Source organism: Oncorhynchus kisutch, linkage group LG3 (genome assembly GCF_002021735.2).
Source record: "Oncorhynchus kisutch isolate 150728-3 linkage group LG3, Okis_V2, whole genome shotgun sequence".
In the NCBI taxonomy this organism is placed as follows: Eukaryota; Metazoa; Chordata; class Actinopteri; order Salmoniformes; family Salmonidae; genus Oncorhynchus; species Oncorhynchus kisutch.
The window spans coordinates 65580230-65601897 of record NC_034176.2 but is presented as its reverse complement, the minus strand read 5'-3'; the positions used below and the strand labels follow the sequence as shown (position 1 = coordinate 65601897).

Genomic DNA, 21668 nt, shown 5'->3' with positions numbered 1-21668 from the left:
TCAGATAGCCCTGCTATCAGCTACTTGATGCACAGTACTCTCAGCCACACTACACTGATCCCCTCCTCCCTCCTCACCCACCAATATACTCCCCTCTCTCCTACCCAGCCAGAGCCCCAGCCTCGGTCTTGACACAGACACGGCTATTTCTGTTCCACAGACTGATAGCTCCAACTGAAGATCATTGATTTTACGGGAAGCCCTGTTTACAGACTGAGTGCCATCGACCTGAGGTGACTTTTTGCCTCCTGAAGTAGGAGCAGCACTGGAGCATTCTTGTGTCTGTATTATACACTCACAGGGAGGAGGAGGAGATGGAGGAAGTTTACAGTACACAGAGAAAAGACAAACACTGGCCTGATTAGAAACACTTTGATGTACTGTGTTAGGAATCATACTTAATTAGCACTGTAACATATTTTGTTAATTGTGTAAAAACTAATTGGCCTAGATGTTAGTACTGTATATAGTAGAGAAAATTGGTCTGGGGGTGATAGGGACAGCCAGTGTAAGGCCGAGGCGGTGAGGAGGAGAGAAGCAGCCTGTGCCTCAATGCAGTCCCTTAGGAAGATCCCACCATCTAAGGCTTAGGGTTAAGGGTAATACAGGGGCCTTATGTTGGGCATTACCATGGACTTAAGGTAAAGAGTGAGATGTATGCATACATACATTGTTGATTAACTGGGGAAAGCCTTGGAGAAGAGCCCCTGTTCATTCTGCCTGAGGACTACAATGGTTCCCCCATCGATAAGCACGTCCCCTGTGCAACATCAAAGGCCCTCCCTGATTTATCAATAAGAAGCCTTCCTTCCCACATTTTCCTGTAACTTGCTTAGCATTTACACCATTGATTTTCCAATAAGCACCCATACCCTGCGGTGGCTGGCCAGGCCGAGGCTCTGTGAGATGGCTCAGACTCACACAGACAGCCCTCCTGAAGGACAATGGGAGATGGAGGGGGGGGGGGGTGTAGTGGCTTTTTGGGGGGTTCATGAGGTGAATGAAGGGGGGGGCTATTTTTATTTTTAAAGGTATCCCCTCAGCTAGCAATGTTGGGGTCTATGTGTAGATGGATGGGGGTGTTCTCAGCTGGGGCTGGGCCAGAGTTAATTCCCCAGGAGACCCTAGTTCTCCATGGTCCTCTGGAGGCCTGGCCCCCAGGCAGGTGATTGTGCATGCTTATAATCAGATGGATCCTTAGCCTTTAATTCCTCCCTGGCTTGGCCGGTAAATCCCACATAATGAAAGGGCCCATAAATAAAAACTTATCTCATTTTCCATCCCTGCAAAATGACAACCAGACCCACTCTCTGACAGGGTTCATTAGGACCTGGGCCCTTTCAATAGGCTCAACCTTATCTGCTTTGTTAGGATGGGGGGAGGAGAACATAATGCTTTTTATGCCTCTAAGTCAGAGACAGGAGAAAAGAGGGTCTGGCATTTGACGTCTATAGAAGAGGTGTGAGGATTGGTGGGAGGACTGCCCCCTATGGCCAGGCCCTGTGTAGTGTGTATGGACATGCTCCCTCCCTTTCTCCCAGAGTCCAGGAATCCGTGCTTTTCTTCCCTCTGATTATCTCTTATTGTGAGTTGAGGCTTGTTTTGGCTGCTTATTGTTTGTCTCTCAGCCCAGTGGGCCCGGTGAGGGAGGGAGAGAGACAGAGAGTGAGAGATGGAGGGAGTGAGGGGGGGGGGGACAAGGGCAGGGTTGGAAAGCACAGGCTATGGCAGGAATCCTGTTGTTTTCCTTTCGCAGCAGCTCAGATACCAATATGCAAAGGAAAAGTACAAGGGATTTGCATAGTACAGTACCTAACCTTGGGCATTAATGTTAACATACTGTACTGCAGGTACTACCTTTACTGGCATGATTCATCATTTTAATGTGTGGTTATTATAGCACAGAGACACTTTGCCCCATACTTCACTCTTCGTCCTTCCAGCGCGTCTGTCCATCTCCCTCATTTAGTGCCTTTGAAAGATTCAAGCTTTTCCTGCTCTAAACAGGTGTCGCTTAGCGAGCAGACCTCCTGAAGACAAACAGGGAGATAGCTTTGTATCAGTCGGCCCATCTGCGACTCTCCGACTCCAGACAATCCCATTGCACATCAGTAACCACTACAGGTTATTGAATTAGACCATCTTGATTTTAAAGAGCAATCCTGTTTTCTAGTAAGCAGTGGACACGCTGAGCTGGCTCAGGCCACGGCTCAGCCTCCATCACTGGCCAGGGGTCATCCTCCTCTCCTCTCCCACTCTAATTGCTTTAGACACATTACAAGGGCGTGATGCTAATAGATGCATAGTGCACACACATACAGTTATACAGTAGCTACATGCTAGCACTGCTGTTTAGACTCTGAGAGCCATAGAGGGATATTGGACAAAGAACTGGAGAAATGTAGTGAATGAGGGATGTAAAGCAGTAGTTTAGGCTGGTGTGTTGTGTGTTTTTCCACCCCACCCCTCTGTGGGCTAGCTATGTGCCCCATGTAGCAGGCAGTGATGTGGGCACAGTGTTCGGGGCATGGTCAGGACAGGCAGTGATGTGGGCACAGTGTTTGGGGCATGGTCAGGACATGCAGTGATGTGGGCACAGTGTTCTGGGCATGGTCAGGACAGGCAGTGGAATCTGGAGGGACTGATGGAACAACAGATTACAGGAAAAGGTGTGAAGGAGATCCATGTTCAGACAGGATGGGTGCTCATCTCATTGCTACTTCTTCTCATTAGACAAATCACCCACTGGAAAGTTTGTTCCTTTTTTTGTAGTTAGCTGCAAAATATGATCCAGGTGTCTTTTGTTTCATGAATAAATTAGTTATTTTATTTGTCTGTTAGACAAGGCATGGATTAAAAAAAATATATATATCATTCGCTGTGGTTTCGTTTACCTCAGTCCATTTGGTTGAAACGTCTGCAGAGCGCCTAGTGTTCGTTCTCTTATTAATGGCGCAGATAGTAAATTCAGACTGACCTGGTTACTATCCCCTCTCTCAATATGGCAGCCAGCTACAAATCATGTCTGTCTGGATCAAGTAATCCTCTTAATAAGCCTACTATCTTTCATTCTGAATGCAAAGCAACAGAGAGGTCATCAGTGTGGCTCTGTCTGTGTGGAGTACAAACAATGAGAGCAGGTGGACATGGGCTGACACCAAATGGTTGCCTACCTTCACTGTTTTCAGTGGAAGATCCTGCAACTACTACACCCGCCTTGCCTTCATTTACGCTCAGATAATGCAGTTAAACATACAATATGGGGTTTCTTATCAAACCAATTATGTGCATTAATCACACCTGATTAGAATTCACTCCTCCAGTCGGGGCATCCGGTCATAATTAGCAAATCCAGTCAAAATGTGCATGCTAAAAGTGCATGCTAAAAGACTTGGCCCGTTGTTTGAGTAGCATAAGTGCATATAGGGGGGGGGGTATTTTCTATCAGACATTAATGAAGAGTGAGGCAGACATTATCAATCTCTCCAGTGTGGGCCAGCCCTCTCTAGTTAATATGGTAGGGGGTGGGGGTAGAGACACACTGTCTGATCACTACAATTTGCATCCCTAAGTAAGTAAATAAGTAAATAAATCAAGTGGCGGCAGCGAATGTGCTAATCACCTGGGACATGGCGGCTGGGCTGAGCATAGTGCCGGGAAACTTTGCTCATGTAATATTCAGTACTGGCTGGGTTAAAGGGCAGGCCAGAGTTATTGGTTTCAGCCCGGTCGCCCCCCTTTAATCAATGCTGCCTGCATCCCTTTAATACAATTATTAGCTCAGCAGTATCTCGCGCTATCATTTTATCTCCTCGCCACTCTAAATTGCGGCCTGTGTATTGCTGGGCCACTGGTGCTCAGGGCATGGCCAGCTCCTGAAAGCACAGCTCCCATTTATTCTTTCAGAGGCAGAGGATGGCTGGAGTGTTTGAAACCAGGCTGACCGAGGAGGTGGATGCCAGATCTAAACACAGCTGCATTTCAGACCCAACCCAGATGGTGTATTTTGGGCTTTACTGAAAACATTGCCTTTTTTCCTCTCCTCCTCTTTGAGAGAGTGTGTATGTGAGGACACAAGTAATTACCTGCGTTGCATACTGTTGTGTGCACTCAACGAGAGAGAGGAGTGGGTGATGTGTTTTTCTATGCATGATTTCTCTTATTTCAGTAGGAAGGGAGAGGGCTGTAAAATGGCTGTGAAGTTATCAGCAGGACCCTACACTTCTTCTCTAGTTATGTAAATGTATCATGTCCTGATGGGTGGTTTCTCTGTGTCTAATTATCGCACAGTGAATCTATTTTATCCATTAAGTTAGGCCTGTTTCTCCCTCTTTCTGACTGGAAGTTAATTAAAAACGGATGTAGGATTTGGAGAATGTAAGATTAGGGGTGTTGTTTGGAAGGTGAAGATAAAAGATGGTAACTTCCTGAAATGGCAGGAAGATGAATCGTGGGACGACTTATTAGTGCTCGTCTCAGGTATTGTGTTTAAGTACCTAATCTAACATAATGAGCCCTCTGTCATTTACCTAATTAGATCTCACACTTTTGGCTCTCACCCGATGCACTATACATTAAATGTGTTCTTCTCGCCTGGGTTCTATAGATAGATGTTCCTTTGAAGGTGCTTTTTATCCCCCTTTACGTGATGAGAGAATTAGGGGAAAATATGGAAGTACTTAGGATGAGAACAATGCTATGGGTTATGATTATGAAAGGAGTTCGTACAAGCTCAGGGAGAGAGAGTGCATATGTGTGTGTCCTTGTTGATAACCATGGTCCTTTCATATATGCATTACCATTAGAGTCTCTTACCAATCTCTCTCTCTCTCTTCTCTCTCTGTGTCTTCAGGCCTGGATGCGATGAACACCTCATGTAGGCATCAGCATGGACAGCTGTGAGTCTCCCGTGGTTTCTGGGACAGACGATGGGCTCGGCTCCTCCACCACCTCCCAGCAACAGCAGCAGCAGCATTACCCTCTGCAGACCTGGAACGATCACTCTAACTCGCAGGTCCCTCCCAGCAGCCAGCCCTCTTCCCTGGAGCCCCTGTCTCTCTCTGCACCCTACCCCTCTGTGAGAGAGCCACAGCAGCAGCAGCATCCAACCCGGACCCCACCCCTGGCCCACAGCGACAGCTCCGCCTCAGGCCAGCTGCACCCCAGAAGAGAGGAGCTCAACGAGGAGCAGGAGGGAGTGAGCTGCGGAGAGGAAGAAGAAGAATTGGAGGACTTGGATGAGATGGAGATCGACAGCTGTTTCCCAAGTCTGCAGCCCTTCCCCGGAGTACCCATAGCTCCTGGAGGAGGGGGCATGCCCACGCTGCTACGCCAGCAGCCCAACCGACGAAGGGGTGTGGCGGAGAGCGGGAGTGAGGAAGGAGAGGAGGAGGAAGAAGAGGAGAACAGTGATGTGGAGAACCTGGCTGGAGAGATAGTCTACCAGCCTGACGGCTCAGCCTACATTGTTGAAAGTCTCAGCCAGCTGATCCAAAGCGGAGGGGGTGCTGTGCCCGGCCTGCTCCCCACAAACTCTCTCCCCGTGGCGGGGAAGCCGGGGGAACCTGCTGGGACCTCATCCTCAGTGTACCCTCAGATCATCAACACGTTCCACATAGCCTCGTCGTTCGGGAAGTGGTTTGGTTCCTCAGACCAAGGTTTCCCCAATACCTCCACCCTGGCAGGCCTCAGTCCTGTCCTGCACAGTTTCCGCGTCTTCGATGTGCGGCACAAAAGCAACAAGGATTACCTGAACAGCGACGGGTCTGCCAAGAAGTCCTGCGTATCCAAAGATGTTCCCAACAACGTGGATTTCTCCAAATTTGATGGGCTGGCCCTCTATGGCAAGGGAAAGCCCATCCTCATGTGTTTTCTCTGCAAACTGTCCTTCGGCTACCCGCGGTCTTTCGCTACTCATGCCGTCCACGACCACCGCATGACCCTATGTGAGGATGAGAGGCGGCTGCTGGGGGACAATAAGGCATCTGCCATCATCCAGGGCATCGGGAAGGACAAAGAGCCCCTCATTAGCTTCCTGGAACCAAAAAACAAGAGCTCTCCTGTGCCGGCGCCCCCCACCATGGTCCCCATGAACTCTGGCCAGAGCTTCTACGGCACTTTCAGTGGGGTCCACCTGGAGGCAGGGAGCAGCAGTGGGGGCAGCGAGGCCCTCCTGAATAAAGACTCTGACTCCTCTGGCCTCCAGCAGCAGCAAGGCTCCCTCCTCGCTCTGGGGGGGCTGGGCAACCCCAAAGCACCTGCTCTTACCTCAACCCCAGGCCCTGCCAAAGACTCCAACGCCCTGCCCAAGCAGGGAGGGAGAACAGAGGGGCCTGCTGGGAAAGAGGGGATCCGCAGGCGGGAGCACGGGGACAAGGAGGGGCGAGAAGGCAAGGTACGCTTGGCTAGCCAGGAGGGGGGCTCGGAAGAAGAGGAGGAACTGTTATTAGAGGAAGAGGAAGACGAGGTGGAGGAAGAAGGAACTCTGCTGGCCTGTGTTGGTAACAGTAGCAGTGGCGGTGGAAAAGTGGGGGAACCGGCTGTATCAAACCAAAGCATTTCCAAATCTCCTTTATTGATGCCTAGTAGCGCTCTCCAGCCTACTGCCTGCCCATCTGCAGCCAGCCCCACGCTCAACAGCAAAGCCCCAGCTTCCACTTCTTCTTCCTCTGTCAGGGAAGAGGGCTCGGCAGACGGTGGGGGGAGGACCTCGGAGCTCCCTCTGAGCTTTAACTGCCAGGGGCCCACTGTCCCCATGGCGATGGCAGTTGCAGCCAACAGAGGGAGCGAGGACGTCGCAGCGGGCACCTCCTCACCTCTGGCCTCCAACGCCTCCGTCGACGAAAGTGCCAATCGAGATAGTGCCACAGCTCCTGAACCAAATGATTGCCCGGCAGAGGGAGAGGAGGACAGCGGAGCCCTTCTGCACCATCACCACCTACACCATCACCACCACCACCTCCACCCCTCAGCCCACACCCACTCTCACCCACACCCCCACCCAGGGGGGTCCTGTGAAATGGGCGGTGGCGGTGAGTGCCCTCAGAACCACGGGCCTGGAGGAAGTGGGGTGGAATGCCCCAAATGCGACACCGTCCTGGGCTCCTCGCGGTCCCTGGGCGGGCACATGACCATGATGCACTCGCGCAACTCGTGCAAGACACTCAAGTGTCCCAAGTGCAACTGGCATTACAAGTACCAGCAGACCCTGGAGGCCCACATGAAGGAGAAGCACCCAGACTCCGGTGGCTCCTGTGTGTACTGCAGCAGTGGCCAGAGCCACCCGCGTCTGGCCCGAGGAGAGAGCTACACCTGCGGATACAAGCCCTTCCGCTGCGAGGTCAGTACTTCAACCTAGTCAGTTGAAGATCCAACCTAGTCAGTTGAAGTACTGACCTCAGCCTAATGACTAGTATACTGACAGGTGGTAGGACTTTGAATAGAACTTTAGCACAATGTGAAATATGTTGATATGTTGACATGTTGACTGATATGACATATCAATCAACATGTCATGATATGATTTATATTTCATGGACAATAAGTTAGAGGCAACAAAGATTTCCACTTTACAACATGAGCAAAAATGAACATCCGTTCTCTATTTTCTAGGTGTGTAACTACTCGACCACCACCAAGGGCAACCTGAGCATCCACATGCAGTCGGACAAGCATCTGAACAACATGCAGACCCTGCAGAACGGAGGCTCCATCCCCTCCGCCGAGCAGCAGGTGTTTGGCCAGCACCCTGGAGGGGTAGGAGTGGTGACCGTGCCCTCTGTGACCCAGGCCAGCACCCACCACCCGCCACACCACCACCACCCCACCCAGTCCTCCACTCACATGACGGGGCCCTGCGGTTCCCCCTCGCCCACCAAGCCAAAAAGCAAGCCCACGTGGCGTTGCGAGGTATGCGACTACGAGACCAACGTGGCGCGGAACCTACGCATCCACATGACCAGCGAGAAGCACATGCACAACATGATGCTGCTGCAACAGAATGTGACCCAGATGCAGCATGGTCGGCTGGGCCTGGGGGCCATGCCCTCTCCCTCCGAGGCCGAGCTCTACCAGTACTACCTGACCCAGAACATGAGCCTGCCTCCAGGCCTCAAGATGGACCCGGCTGGAGCTGAGGCCCAGTTCCTGCTGGGAGGCTTCCACCTGGACCCCAACATGGCCGCCTTGGCCCCCCAACTAGGTGAGTTCTCTCAGTCTGCCTCTGCAACAGTGGAACAGTGGGAGCCATTCTGGCTCTTCCCTCAGTACTGCCTCAGGTCACCACAGAGAAGGCAGACTGCAGTTCAGTACGAGTTCACAAGGGGTGGGATCGCTCTCACTGCTGCCAGCTGTTTATTTTTAAACATGAAACACACAGTTATAAACAGTATGTGACTAAATGGAAGATTCAGCTTTGATTAAACAAAAAAATGTTTCACTTTTTAACCCATTTAGACATAGGCTAATTGTGTTCATTTATTTACTGAATGTGTGTAGCGTGGCCAGTAAATGAATGCATGAATGGTAAGTCATTTTATATTTACATTCAATGATTTATAGTTTAGTTATCCCCATGAGAAACAGCAGAGCAGCCTTTTCTCTGAACCAACATGCAAGCAAGGGTTAACCAGGGAACACATTAGCCCTCCCTCCCTCTCACACACACTGTATACACACAATCCTATCTTTCATGTTGGCAGCTCTCTTTTTCTTTCTGTTTCTGTTGCCCGAAGGTACACCTGCCCTACTGAACTTAACATCATTCACCCTCTTTCCAAGCAAAGAGCCCCATTGAGAGATCAAGATAAAAGGCGGGAGGTGAAACAACGGCAGTGTATAAAACACAATATTTCTAGAGGGTGGACCTAACTCACAACAATGCCTTTCTGTCTTAGTGTAACAGACGACTTGTTAGTTGTTACCATATGACCGTTTCTCTCTCACCAATGTGCCAGGCGCAATGACTTCCATGCCATGTTCTGTCCAGTTGGAGCTGAATCGATATCTTCCCAGGAAAAGAGAGGATCCTCTCCAGACTGTGGCCTTGGTATTAGGATAGGGTTTCACTCCGCCTCGGCTGAGAAGAGTGGACCTATAATGGCTAGTGAAGCTATCGGTGGAGCTTCAGTTTGGGACTTTTTGGGTTGATTTTAGAGGAAGCGGCCCCTGGTTAAGCCATTAGAGTTATGAGAGCTTTTTTTTGTCTCTATCAGTTATTAAGCAGTGTAGGTAGAACTTCTCTGTAAGCTCCTATATAGCCTCAAATATGCCCCCCAAACTCACACATCCACACTTCACTTCACTTCATTACAAACCTAGGAGTTTAGTTTACATTTCCCGTCAATGTCTCTCTATCTGGGTCACACTGACTGGGAAAGTCCCCCTGTGATACCTTGTTTTCCTCACAATAGGCTGCGGGAGGGAGAGAGGAAGAGAGAGAGAGAGAGAGAGCAGCTCAGTGAGCCTTCCTCTTGTTCGCCCATGTCCTCCAGGCCTCCGCTCCTCTGAACATCAGCGTTTTCATGTCATTATTTCCAAACTGCCACTGAACTCCGCCACTGGAGCTCTCTTTTTTCCCCCAACGTTGTAATTGCAGCTATAAATTTTATCTTGGTCAAAGAAGGGAGGAGTAGAGGGCCCAGTATGGGTAATTCAGCGGCATAGCTGAGTGTTTGGCGTGCCAGTTACAACCCCACAGTTTGTACAGACTTGTCTCCAACTGTCGCCGGTTCAAAGACACGAACAAGAATTGATTGCTGTGACTAATTTTCTATCCCCTCTCTTGCCATCTGGTTCATTTTCCTGAACGTTTAATAAGCATGTTACAGGGAGGCAATGATGAGGCGTTACTCTCAGCCCTAAAACGACCACAGTGTCATCCCGAGCAACACACACATTTTGATTGACTGTACACACTGATACTCTCCATCACACACACACACACCACTCTGCCGTCATAACTCTGTCTGTGCAGCTCGAGGACAGATAGTATCCGTCTGTACCTCCCTCCCTTTAGTCCTCTTTTCCACTGTGTATTTCTGACTTTTGAGGACATTGTTAGACAGAGAGGGAGATGACAAATCCTGACCTCACATGATCTCACCCTCCTGGTAATCCTTATCCCCAGGACTGAGCTGCTGCAGATACAGAGAATGGGGGGGGGCCTTAGCTATTGTGTGCTCTACTTTGTTGTCCAATATACTGCCTGAATGCTGCAGCATCTTAGGTAGAGCTCTCTGAAAATCTAGCAAAGCTGGTCCACCACTAATCTTTTGGAAGTTCCACCAAGCCCTGTAGAGACACGTTAATATATTCACAGCCTGGACTTGGACTCTGCTTATGTCAAAGACTAGAGTTTCCAAGATTTCCCAATGATGTGTGTTTATCTCAAGCCTTTTACTGTTTTTTGAAAGTGAAAATATTTCCACAGCGTCCTGCCTCCCTTTCCCTAAACATTGATACGGACTGACAACGTCTCAGTCAAAATATTCTAGGTTATATTTAACAGAGGCCTGCTTACATCTAAAACACATGTAGGGACCGCAGACTGAACCTATTCTCACACAGCCGTGAAGGCAGAGGTAATCACTGTGTCTGTGTCGGAGCATGGAGTCTACAGTGGAAAAGAGTGCGAGAGCCACACAGGAATGAGAGAATAAAGATGAGGAAAGGAGAGGAAGAGATAGGGGTAGTAACTAGTGAGGTGACTGAGAGAGAGAAAGAGAGAAGGGGGGGCCCTGGCTGGAGAGGTGGATCTGTGAGTGATTTCAGAGGGCTTCGCAGAGGTCTCCCCCTCCCGGCTATAAAAACTCAGGTAATGGAGAAAAGTCCGAGAGCAGGCTGCATACTGCAGCAATAAATAAAAAGAGGCTGCTGGAATTAATTTAGTGTAAAGCCAGGCAGGGTCAGGCAGTGCGCTCAGTCTGGGCAGTGATAGATTAAAGATCAGCGAGCAAAAAACTCCCCAGCCACTCTTACCTCATTTTTACCTCCTTTTCGTTTTTTCCCTCCTCCTCTTCAGACTGTAGATATGGTTGTTTCTGTTGTTGGATCTGGATGCGTTGTTCTTTTACTTCCCCCTCTTCGCTCAGTACCGAGGAGGATTCATCTGGTAGGTGTCTGTATCGATTTAGCAGCTATGTGAAGTCGAAAAAGGCAGGAGAATCCAAAGAGAAAAGTGGATTTTTTGTATTATTATTCTGTGAACAAGGGCACTGGATTTGATTTACAGTAATGTATGCTTGGGAACTCTTTAGTTCTCTTGTAATGATAGAATAACTTTCTTTTTCTGCGGAGCTCACGGCCTCTGGAGTTGATTTAGTGCCGGGCCGTGAAAGTGCACCAGTCCAAACAGGACGACGTGTATATCCTTACTCTGGCAGTGCAACGTTTCTGCACCCTGCGAAAAAGTCCAGACTTTCTTTCTCTCGGCTCAAAGGAAGGATAATCTTGATTTTAATCAAATTAGGTACATAAATACACACATGCACATTATCCTCAGAGGGGTATTGGAACTAGAGAGCAAATCCACTTTGACTGCAGAGGCAAACATGGCTCTTTGTTGAAAGTTGAACCATACACCTTTCACTTTTCCAAGGACATTTTCCATGCTGAGGGAGGCTCAAAAAACTGAGAGCCCTTTTGGAAAACCCCATGCTTCCACCCCTCTAAGAAACTCTAAATAACTCCTGATGTCCAGAAAAGTACATGTAACACAAAGTGAAATAGAGTGATGGCTAGATAGCAATAATCCCTGAAAGCTGTACTTAGAATTCAAAGCTTGTGAAAATAACCAACTGACCGTGTGCGTGTAACCAACTAAGCACTTTCTCTCTCTCTCTCTCTCTCTCTCTCTCTCTCTCTCTCTCTCTCTCTCTCTCTCTCTCTCTCTCTCTCTCTCTCTCTCTCTCACACACACACACACAATTTCTCTCTCTCTTCCCTCCTCTCCCTCTTTCTCTCTTTCCGTCCCCGGTGCTCAGTAGGTGGGGAGATCCCCATGGACGTGCGGCTGGGCGGCGTTGGTGGTCAGTTGGTGTCTGAGGAGCTGATGACCCTGGGGGAGAGCTTGTCGCAGACCAGTGACCCCTCCCTCAAGCTGTTCCAGTGTGCCGTGTGCAACCGCTTCACCACCGACAACCTGGACGTGCTGGGCATGCACATGGGTGCTGAGCGCAGCCTGCCTGAGGAGGAGTGGCGCGCCGTGGTGGGCGACTCGCACCAGTGCAAGCTGTGCCGTTACACCACACAGCTGAAGGCCAACTTCCAGCTGCACTGCAAGACCGACAAGCATGTGCAGAAGTACCAGCTCGTGGCCCACATCAAGGAGGGGGGTAAGGGCAACGAGTGGCGCTTGAAGTGCGTGGCCATCGGCAACCCGGTGCACCTGAAATGCAACGCCTGCGACTACTACACTAACAGCCTGGAGAAGCTACGCATGCATACCATCAACTCCCGCCACGAGGCCAGCCTCAAGCTTTACAAGGTACGTGCCTCATCTTCACCTCTCATCCTTCCTTTCACCCTACCGTTCTCCCCTTCCACCGTTCGTCCCTCTTCTCTTCTTCCTTCCTAACGTTACATTCCTCCACGGTACTCCACTGCAGATCTCTGGATTCTGCTGCGCTGCTAGCCTCTTCCACCAGGCATGAATGATGGCCCTGTTGTCTAACCCTTCTGTTCACAGGGCCCATAGAGAGGAGTGGGGGGGGCTAGAACATGGCAGGTGGATCCGGGTAAGGAGGATAAGGGGTGAAATCACTAGGAGAGGGATGAAGAAGTGTGAGGAGACAGAGGTTTGGTGTTAATACTCCTCGGGGCGGGAAAGGCAGAATCGTTCTCGACAGCCGTATTGATTTTCTCTGGACTTGGAGCTTCACCTTCTCCTCTAATCATTCCATAATAGCCAATGGATGAACACTCTCTGAACAAATGGCCATAAATCTAACAGGCCTGATTCCACTTAGGCACCTATCCTGTGTGTCTGCGGCAAGGCTAGGGCTACTCTGTGTTTAACCCAACCTGGCATGGCTACATAGACGGCTAACACAATCACACACACACACTAAGACGTAAACAAACACATACCATTCACCCACGCATTCACACACCCACACAACTGTAGCTCATCACACTGCTCTGTCCCCAAACACACTGTGCCTTTATTTACACAAAGACTCCACTCCATTCTCAAGTGTTAGGCTATTGGAAAGTAAATGGGCAAAACAAACAATGTATTCTATTGGTTTTATACAAGCTTAACTCTTATTTTCTGTCCTTTTGCAGTATAACTGCTCTTGGCAAATAGTGTAATATAGGAGGGTTGAAAAAGGAGGAGACATTATTGTGTTTTTAATCACATTAAAAAGCTAGGATAGAATAGACCAATTGAGAAGCCTCTCCAAACGCCTATCTCTCTGGCCCTAGTGAAAGCCCCTTGCTTTATGAATGGTTCCTGGGATCCGCTGATGTTTTTATTGCAGGTTTCCTGTCTGCAAGGCCTTTGTAGTGAGAGATCCTACAGTAACTGAGACAAATGTTTTTTCAACACTTAGGGGAGGTGTGAGGCTCTGCTCCCAGGTCGACCATTAGGAGGGCCGGAGGGAGCAGGCCGTGTTGACGCTCGATCAGGGTAGGGTAGGGCCCCGGCCGCCGTCCCAGCAGTCTCTGGGCCTGGAGAGAGACAGAGAGCAGGGTTATAGTGGAGCCGGACTGGAGCGGTGTCTCCACCACTCATGCCCAGACACGTAGCCAGGATATTTACAAATACCACACTGATTAAAATATGTAACACAATCTGTAGGACACGTTGGGCCTGGCCTGTGGAGGCAGAGAGGCTGAGAGGGGCCTCCTAGTGCCCCAGGCTGGGTTCATCCTCACTGGGCAGGGCTGGGGTAATGCTAGGTGTTCTCTGTGCCACTGAAACAGACGGGGCACTCTGCCCACATGCCAGTGGCACTGACTCACACTTGACCGAAATAGATGGGCCCTGACATCCTGCACTCACACCTAAGGTGGAAAATAATGTTTTGTCTGAAAGGAGAGTGAAGAGTTTATATTACATTGTCTGTCTGCCTGCCTTCCACTTTATCATGTGCCAAAATGGTGAAAGGAACAGACAGTTTTTTTCCTTCCCTTAACTTTGCTTTACTGTAGAAAGTTGACATACTGTATATGGTAATACGACTGGGGAGGATTAAATATGTACAGTGCCTTGCAAAAGTATTCATCCCCCTTGGGGTTTGTCCTATTTTGTTGCATTACAACCTGTAATTTAAATAGCTTTTTATTTGGATTTCATGTAATGGAGATACACAATATAGTCTAAATTGGTGAAGTGAAATTTTAAAGAAATGTCAAAAAGAAAAAAAAAGAAAAGTGGTGTGTGTATATGTATTCACCTCCTTTGCTATGAAGCCCCTAAATAAGATCTGGTGCAACCAGTTACCTTCAGAAGTCACATAATTAGTTAAATAAAGTCCACCTGTGAGCAATCTAAGTGTCACATGATCTGTCACACGATCTCAGTATATATACACCTGTTCTGAAAGGCCCCAGAGTCTGCAACACCACTAAGCAAGAGGCACCACCAAGCAAGCGGCACCATGAAGACCAAGGAGCTCTCCAAACAGGTCAGGGACAAAGTTGTGGACGACTACAGTTCAGGGTTGGGTTATAAAAAAATATGTGAAACTTTGAACATCCCATGGAGCACCATTTAAATCCATTATTAAAACATGTAAAGAATATGGCACCACAACAAACCTGCCAAGAGAGGACTGCCCACCAAAACTCACAGACCAAGCAAGGAGGGCATTAATCAGAGGCAACAAAAAGACCAAAGATAATCCTGAAGGAGCTGCAAAGCTCCACAGCGGAGATTGGAGTATCTGTCCATAGGACCACTTTAAGCCGTACACTCCGCAGAGCTGTGCTTTATGGAAGAGTGGCCAGAGAAAAGCCACTAATAAAGAAAAAAAGAAGCAAACACATTTGGTGTTCGCCTAAAGGCATGTGGGAGACTCCCCAAACATATGGAAGAAGGTTCTCTGGTCAGATGAGACTAAAATTGAGTTTTTTGGCCATCAAGGAAAATGCTATGTCTGGCGTAAACACAACACCGCTCATCACCCCGAGAACAACATCCCCACAGTGAAGCATTGTGGTGGCAGCATCAAGCTGTGGGGATGTTTTCATTGGCAGGGACTGGGAAACTGGTCAGAATTGAAGGAATGATGGATGGTGCTAAATACAGGGAAATCCTTGAGGGAAACCTGTTTGTCGTCCAGAGATTTGAGACTGGGATGGAGGTTAACCTTCCAGCAGGACAATGACCCTAAGCATACTGCTAAAGCAACACTTGAGTGGTTTAAGGGAAACATTTAAATGTCTTGGAATGGCCTAGTCAAAACCCAGACCTCAATCCAATTGAGAATCTCTGGTATGACTTAAAGATTGCTGTACACCAGCGGAACCCATCCAACTTGAAGGAGCTGGAGCAGTTTTGCCTTGAAGAATGGGCAGAAATCCCAGTGGCTAGATGTGCCAAGCTTATAGAGACATACCCCAAGAGACTTGCAGCTGTAATTGCTACAAAAAAGGTGGATAGTTATGCATGCTCTAGGTTTCAGTCTTTTTGTCTTGTTTCTTGTTTGTTTCACAGAAATTTTTTTTTTAGCATATTCTAAGTGGTAGACATGTTGTGTAAATCAAATGATATCAACAAAATAGAACAAGTGCCAAGGGGGTGAATACTTTCGCAAGCCACTGTACAACACAATCTCACCCCCGGAACACAGAGCCCTGCTGGCCCTCACTAAACAGGCAGCTCCCATCACTCCAGACATGTGTAGTGGCGAAAAAACATGTTCACAAATTGACAAGAGTTATTACTGCATTTCACGACCCACAAATTTGATTAGTGGATGATAAGTAAATGGTTCTGAGGCCTAGCTCACTGCAGCACAGGTTGGCACCCCACTTGACAATGTCACAGCCTTTGTGACGTGTTGGATTTCCAGTCCTTGTAGAGTGAATGACAACCAGACAGGAAGGCAGAACCCCACAGCACAGCAGGCCCTTGAGCTCAGCCACAGCCTCAGCCTTCGGCTCAGCCTGGCAGATTATGCAAGGATGAAGAAAGGAAAAAAAGAAAAATAATTTATTCCTCCCAAAAGAAATGTGATGCGAATAGCAGCATTTTGTTTTAACCTTTTTGGGGAGAAAATAAATCATCAAGTCAGCATAAACAGGCTGTAAGATGTGGGAGATCCTTGGGACACTTCACCCAAATCAAAACTGGTTTGCATTAAACAGGCCCTTTGTGTCCACGGCTCCGTATAAATTGGAGCCTGTAATTACTGGAATTAAAAAGGAAGGTTTAAACTGAGGGCTAAGCTGGATGGGATAATTTGAGAGTCTGTGGTATGTGGCCCATATTAGGGCTTTCTAAAAATATCCCCCCCACCACCCCACGTATTGGAATGTTCCGAAAGCCCACGGAAAACTTGAGCGATGCGACCTCACCGCACGGACCACCACGCAGTGGGGGTGATGCTGCAGCCTCTTCCTGACTCCCCTGTGCTGGGTTTGAAGACACTCAATCAGGAGCCCCACTCTGGCTGCAGTTGACACACCCCTCTGCTCTTAAATGAACTTTCACCTTCCCTTCACGTCTCCCCACTCACTGTCGGCTTTGTAGTGGCGGTAGTGATGTCATGATGGTCACCCATAAGCTCAAGCAGATGGCCCTACACTACAATATGCAGGTCACCCCAAAGTTAAGCTCTCTTTTATTGGAAGCTTCAGCTCCCCCACTCTCCCTAGAGACACTCTGGCCTGGAGAAATCCAACTTCTACTCCTGATTTACAGTTATTCACAGTTACCTTATGGTAGTAGTAGTAACACATCCCTCCAAATGTCTCTGACAGAGACTCACACAGGTTCTCAGTAGGCCTCAGGTGCTTGCCTGTAGGATGTGTAAGAGTGAAGGGGAGAGCAGGCTGGGAGCCGGCCAGCTCCCTCCCAGTCCCAGGCCTGAGCTGCTGTAGTCTGCCTCACTCTGCTTCTGCCCACACAGGATGGGTGGAGCCTGGGCCGGCCAGGCCTCTGCTTCCAGACAGGAGTTTGGGGAAAGGGGAGGAGCATGGAGGGCTAGCTGGCTACCTTCCTTGTCTTGGAGGCCGGTACGATCTGCGGTAATTGAGATTGATTGGATGTTATTTTTCCTCTTGCAAATGTAGTCCATTAGCTTGGCACATGCATAATCAGTTTAGAGTGCAGTTAGCTGAATGTAATCATGTTCCTCGGTGTCTGCTCGCACAAAATCCACTCCAGATGCCGCTTGGCCGCGGAAAGAGAGGAAGAAAGTGCCGTCACTATCACATGGGGAATCTTTAACCAAGAATGCCCCGACACCCCTCCCTCTGTCCTGGCCCTGCTCTATTAAACACACAACTGTACAAATTCTCCCATAGACACACACACAACTGTACAAACTCTCCCATAGACACACACACAGCTGTTCAAACTCTCCCATAGAGACACACACACACACACACACACACACAGACGGTGCACAGCGACTGCCTCCCTTACACCTGAAAACAAGCCTTCACTACAGATCACATGTTCTCAAGTCTTAGCTGCTAAGACTAACGTGTTGCTGACTGGGACCCAATCCCGGCCCACTAACCAGCGCAAAGCATCTGTATCTTGGACGCCTCTCCTCTCCTTATTTTCCCCTCCAGTGAGATCCAACTGGATAACTGAGCGGTTAGGAAAGAACATGTCTGAAAAGCATAATAGGAGCAAAATGTGTGTAATGTAAATGAAGGGATTAGTTGCTACAAGGAAATGCATTAAGGTGTTTCAGTGAGGATCCTACTCAGCACAGGCACTCTGGTCCTCTGCCCCAGACTACACACTGACCTGCCCCATTAATGATCATAATTATCAGGATTGATTCCAAATCCTCCTGACCATCAGAGGAGAGGGGAAACCATCATCATCGTAACGAATAAGTAATGGTTTCACTCCAGAAAGGATTGTTTTTTATTATCAAATAAAAGTGGAGAGAGTAATTTGGAGTTAAAGTCACAGGGGAGCATTTAATCGCTGTTGGGATCCAATCCGTCATGGCTCTTTCATCTGCCAGCCGATCAGCCCAACCTCAGCCCCATCAGGAGACAGACAGACACTCACCACCACCACCAGACAGACAGACACTCACCACCACCACCAGACAGCAGTTAGAGGAGGGGAGGGGGGGACAGACAGAGAGCGAGCGCGAGGGGGGAGGGAGACGGAGAGAGGCTCGTTTAGACAGAGATACTCTGCTAATTATCATGGCTGGCCTGTGATTGTTCAGTAATAGTGCTCAGTGGGAAAGGTTGCAGCGGTTCCAGGAAGAGCTCGGATTTACTGGTACTACCGCTCTAATAAAGCGCTCCCTGCACATCCTGGGAGACAGCCCATTCCCCTGTACACACACACGCACGCACGCACACACACACACACACACACACACACACACACACACACACACACACACACACACACACACACACACACACACACACACACACACACACACACACACACTCCCCCCCTTTACAGCAATCACCTTTACAGAGGCTAGGGGGAATAGCTACATGCGTCTGTACAGATCACATTCGTTAGTACATAGTGCAGGTCATATGATATTGTGTAGCTCAGTACAAGTGGGTGGTAGCCGGTGTAATGTAAAGCTGAGGAAGTGTTTAAATTGTGTGTGGGGCCTCCTTACACTCCCTCAATCAACACAGCAATGATCCAGAACCCCCTTCCCCTTCCCACCTCCCTCTGGCTATAGCCTGCCTGCAGGGTGGTGAACTCTGAGCTGCATTGCCTAAACAGGACCCAATCACTCCAGAGGGTGGGTGGGACCACAGTGCTCTCTCTGAGGAATAGAGCTCAGAGGATCAGTCTATGATTGGCTGTAGTCGCTGTCAGTCAGGCCGTGAGGGGTGTGGTATCAGAGAGGGAGGGTTCAGGACTCAGTGTTTGGCAGTGTGTTGGAATTTCACAAGTCCTCCAGCTCCCACCTCGGAGAAGGCCATGCGCTGACCCGTGGCCCAGCTGCTGCACTGCTGCTGCTGATTGGGAGTGCATCTGCCCCTCTGTGGGTGTTTTGAGGGCCAGCACACAGAGAGAGAGAGGGAGGGAGAGAGGCGCCCAAGCAGGGTAGGCCCAGCTTTATTTGAGCTTTTTCACAAGCTGTTTACCTAGATTGACTAATAGAATGGCTAAATGGGCCCTGGCCTGTACTCCCTCCCTCCTCACTGTGTGTCTGGTTAGAGATAGGGACGTGTCCAGCGCTGCGTCATGTCTCTGCAGGCCCACAGAGGGAGGGCCAGAGGGGGGAGGAATGGGATGTTATGTTTCTGGTTCAGTCGGGAGTTGGAGTTCTTGGTTATTGTGTTAATGGTTGTTTGTTTTGACTTTAGTTTTTTTCTTTGGGCAGCCGGACAAGAGCAACTGAGCACGCTCCTGCCGGTGTGCAAGGAAGCCGTTGATCCTATTATCTGTTGCCTGATCAGCAGAAAAGGCAGATTGGCGGCTGAAGGGGAGGGTTAGGGGAGGACTCAGGGAGAGGAGGACTAGAGCAGCTCAGTGTATACTAGAGGGGGGAATTAGTAGTTTTAGGAGGTATGTTTGGTGTTGTCAGTGTATACTAAAGGGGGGAATTAGTAGAGTTTTAGGAGGTATGTTTGGTGTTGTCAGTATATACTAGAGGGGGGAATTAGTAGAGTTTTAGGAGGTATGTTTGGTGTTGTCAGTGTATACTAGAGGGGGGAATTAGTAGAGTTTTAGGAGGTATGTTTGGTGTTGTCAGTGTATACTAGAGGGGGGAATTAGTAGAGTTTTAGGAGGTATGTTTGGTGTTGTCAGTGTATACTAGAGGGGGGAATTAGTATTTATTTTATTTTATTTCACCTTTATTTAACCAGGTAGGCTAGTTGAGAACAAGTTCTCATTTGCAACTGCGACCTGGCCAAGATAAAGCATAGCAGTGTGAGCAGACAACAAAGAGTTACACATGGAGTAAACAATTAAGTCAATAACACAGTAGAAAACAAAGGGGGAGTCTATATACAATGTGTGCAAAAGGCATGAGGAGGTAGGCAAATAATTACAATTTTGCAGATTAACACTGGAGTGATGAATGATCAGATGGTCATGTACAGGTAGAGATATTGGTGTGCAAAAGAGCAGAAAAGTAAATAAATAAAAACAGTATGGGGATGAGGTAGGTGAAAAAGGGTGGGCTATTTACCAATAGACTATGTACAGCTGCAGAGTTTTAGTAGAGTTTTATGAGGTATGTTTGGTGTTGTCAGTGTACACTAGAGGGGGAGTTAGTAGAGTTTTGGGAGGTATGTTTGGTGTTGTCAGTCTATACTAGAGGGGGAGTTAGTAGAGTTTTGGGAGGTATTTTTGGTGTTGTCAGTCTATACTAGAGGGGGAGTTAGTAGAGTTTTGGGAGGTATGTTTGGTGTTGTCAGTGTATACTAGAAGGGGGAGTTAGTAGAGTTTTGGGAGGTATGTTTGGTGTTAGTGTAGGACCTAGATCTACAGGTATAACCCTCCCTCCTCCTCCCTCCCTTCCACCTACAAACAGGACTTACTGACACCCCTATCACACCCCTATCACACACCAACACACCCACATCCCTCTCTCTTTCACTCTCCCTCTGTCTCATTATTTTTCATTTTTTCCAGTCTGTTTCTCTCCTACCCCCTTCCATTCCTCTCCATTCTTTGTCTCCTGAAAATTAATAAACAAGGCAAGTACCCGTCACCCACAAAACAAATGAATACAGATTGTAGGCCAGTGGGTGGTCTTGTATGGGGCTCTGCTTAAGGTTAAATATCTTTAATCCAACCAGGCTGGAAAACTAAATATTCTCCCTAGCCAAATCCTCTTTCTGCACTCCCCAACACCGCCACCCCTCCTCATACTCCTCCCTCATCTCTTTCTCTATTCTTCCCTTAGTCTTCTCTCTCTTTATAGTTTCTCACTCTTCACTTTGGAGCAAGACATTTGTTGTTTATGCTCTAGTTAATTTATTCACTCTTCACTTTGGAGCAAGACATTTGTTGTTTATGCTCTAGTTAATTTATTCACTCTTCACTTTGGAGCAAGACATTTGTTGTTTATGCTCTAGTTAATTTATTCACTCTTCACTTTGGAGCAAGACATTTGTTGTTTATACTCTAGTTAATTTATTCACTCTTCACTTTGGAGCAAGACATTTGTTGTTTATGCTCAAGTTAATTTATTCACTCATCAGGGTTTCATAAAATGGCTTTTAAAGGATAAACACAGGGTCTCACCATAGAAATAGAGTAAACAAATCTACCTTTTTGAATGCTGCGTTTCTCCTCTACTCCCCATGACGGACCAACCGTAAGACTGAGAGCTGCTGGCGGCAAGGTAGCCTAGTGTTTAGAGCTTTGGACTAGTAACCGAAAGGTTGCAAGTTCGAATCCCTGAGCTGACAAGGTACAAATCTGTCGTACTGCCCTTGAACAGGCAGTTAACCCACTGTTCCTAGGCCGTCATTGACAATAAGAACTTGTTCTTAACTGACTTGCCTAGTTAAATAAAGGTAAAACAAATAAACTT

At 48.4% G+C, this 21668-nt stretch overlaps 1 protein-coding gene across 4 annotated transcripts in view; it reads left to right on the top strand.

Annotated features, from left to right (window-relative positions):
* Window positions 1-21668, top strand: part of LOC109884729 (zinc finger homeobox protein 3) — a 170250-nt gene that overhangs the window by 55710 nt on the left and 92872 nt on the right. For 2 of the 4 annotated variants that reach the window (XM_031810992.1, XM_031810984.1), the window contains exons 2-5: window positions 4853-7339; window positions 7612-8200; window positions 8497-8523; window positions 11982-12484. In XM_031810992.1, the coding sequence (XP_031666852.1) occupies window positions 4889-7339; window positions 7612-8200; window positions 8497-8523; window positions 11982-12484 (3570 nt within the window). In that variant the 5' untranslated portion in view covers window positions 4853-4888. The remainder of the gene's footprint in view (window positions 1-4852; window positions 7340-7611; window positions 8201-8496; window positions 8524-11981; window positions 12485-21668) is intronic. The other 2 variants (XM_031811008.1, XM_031811000.1) reach the window with 1 other exon arrangement.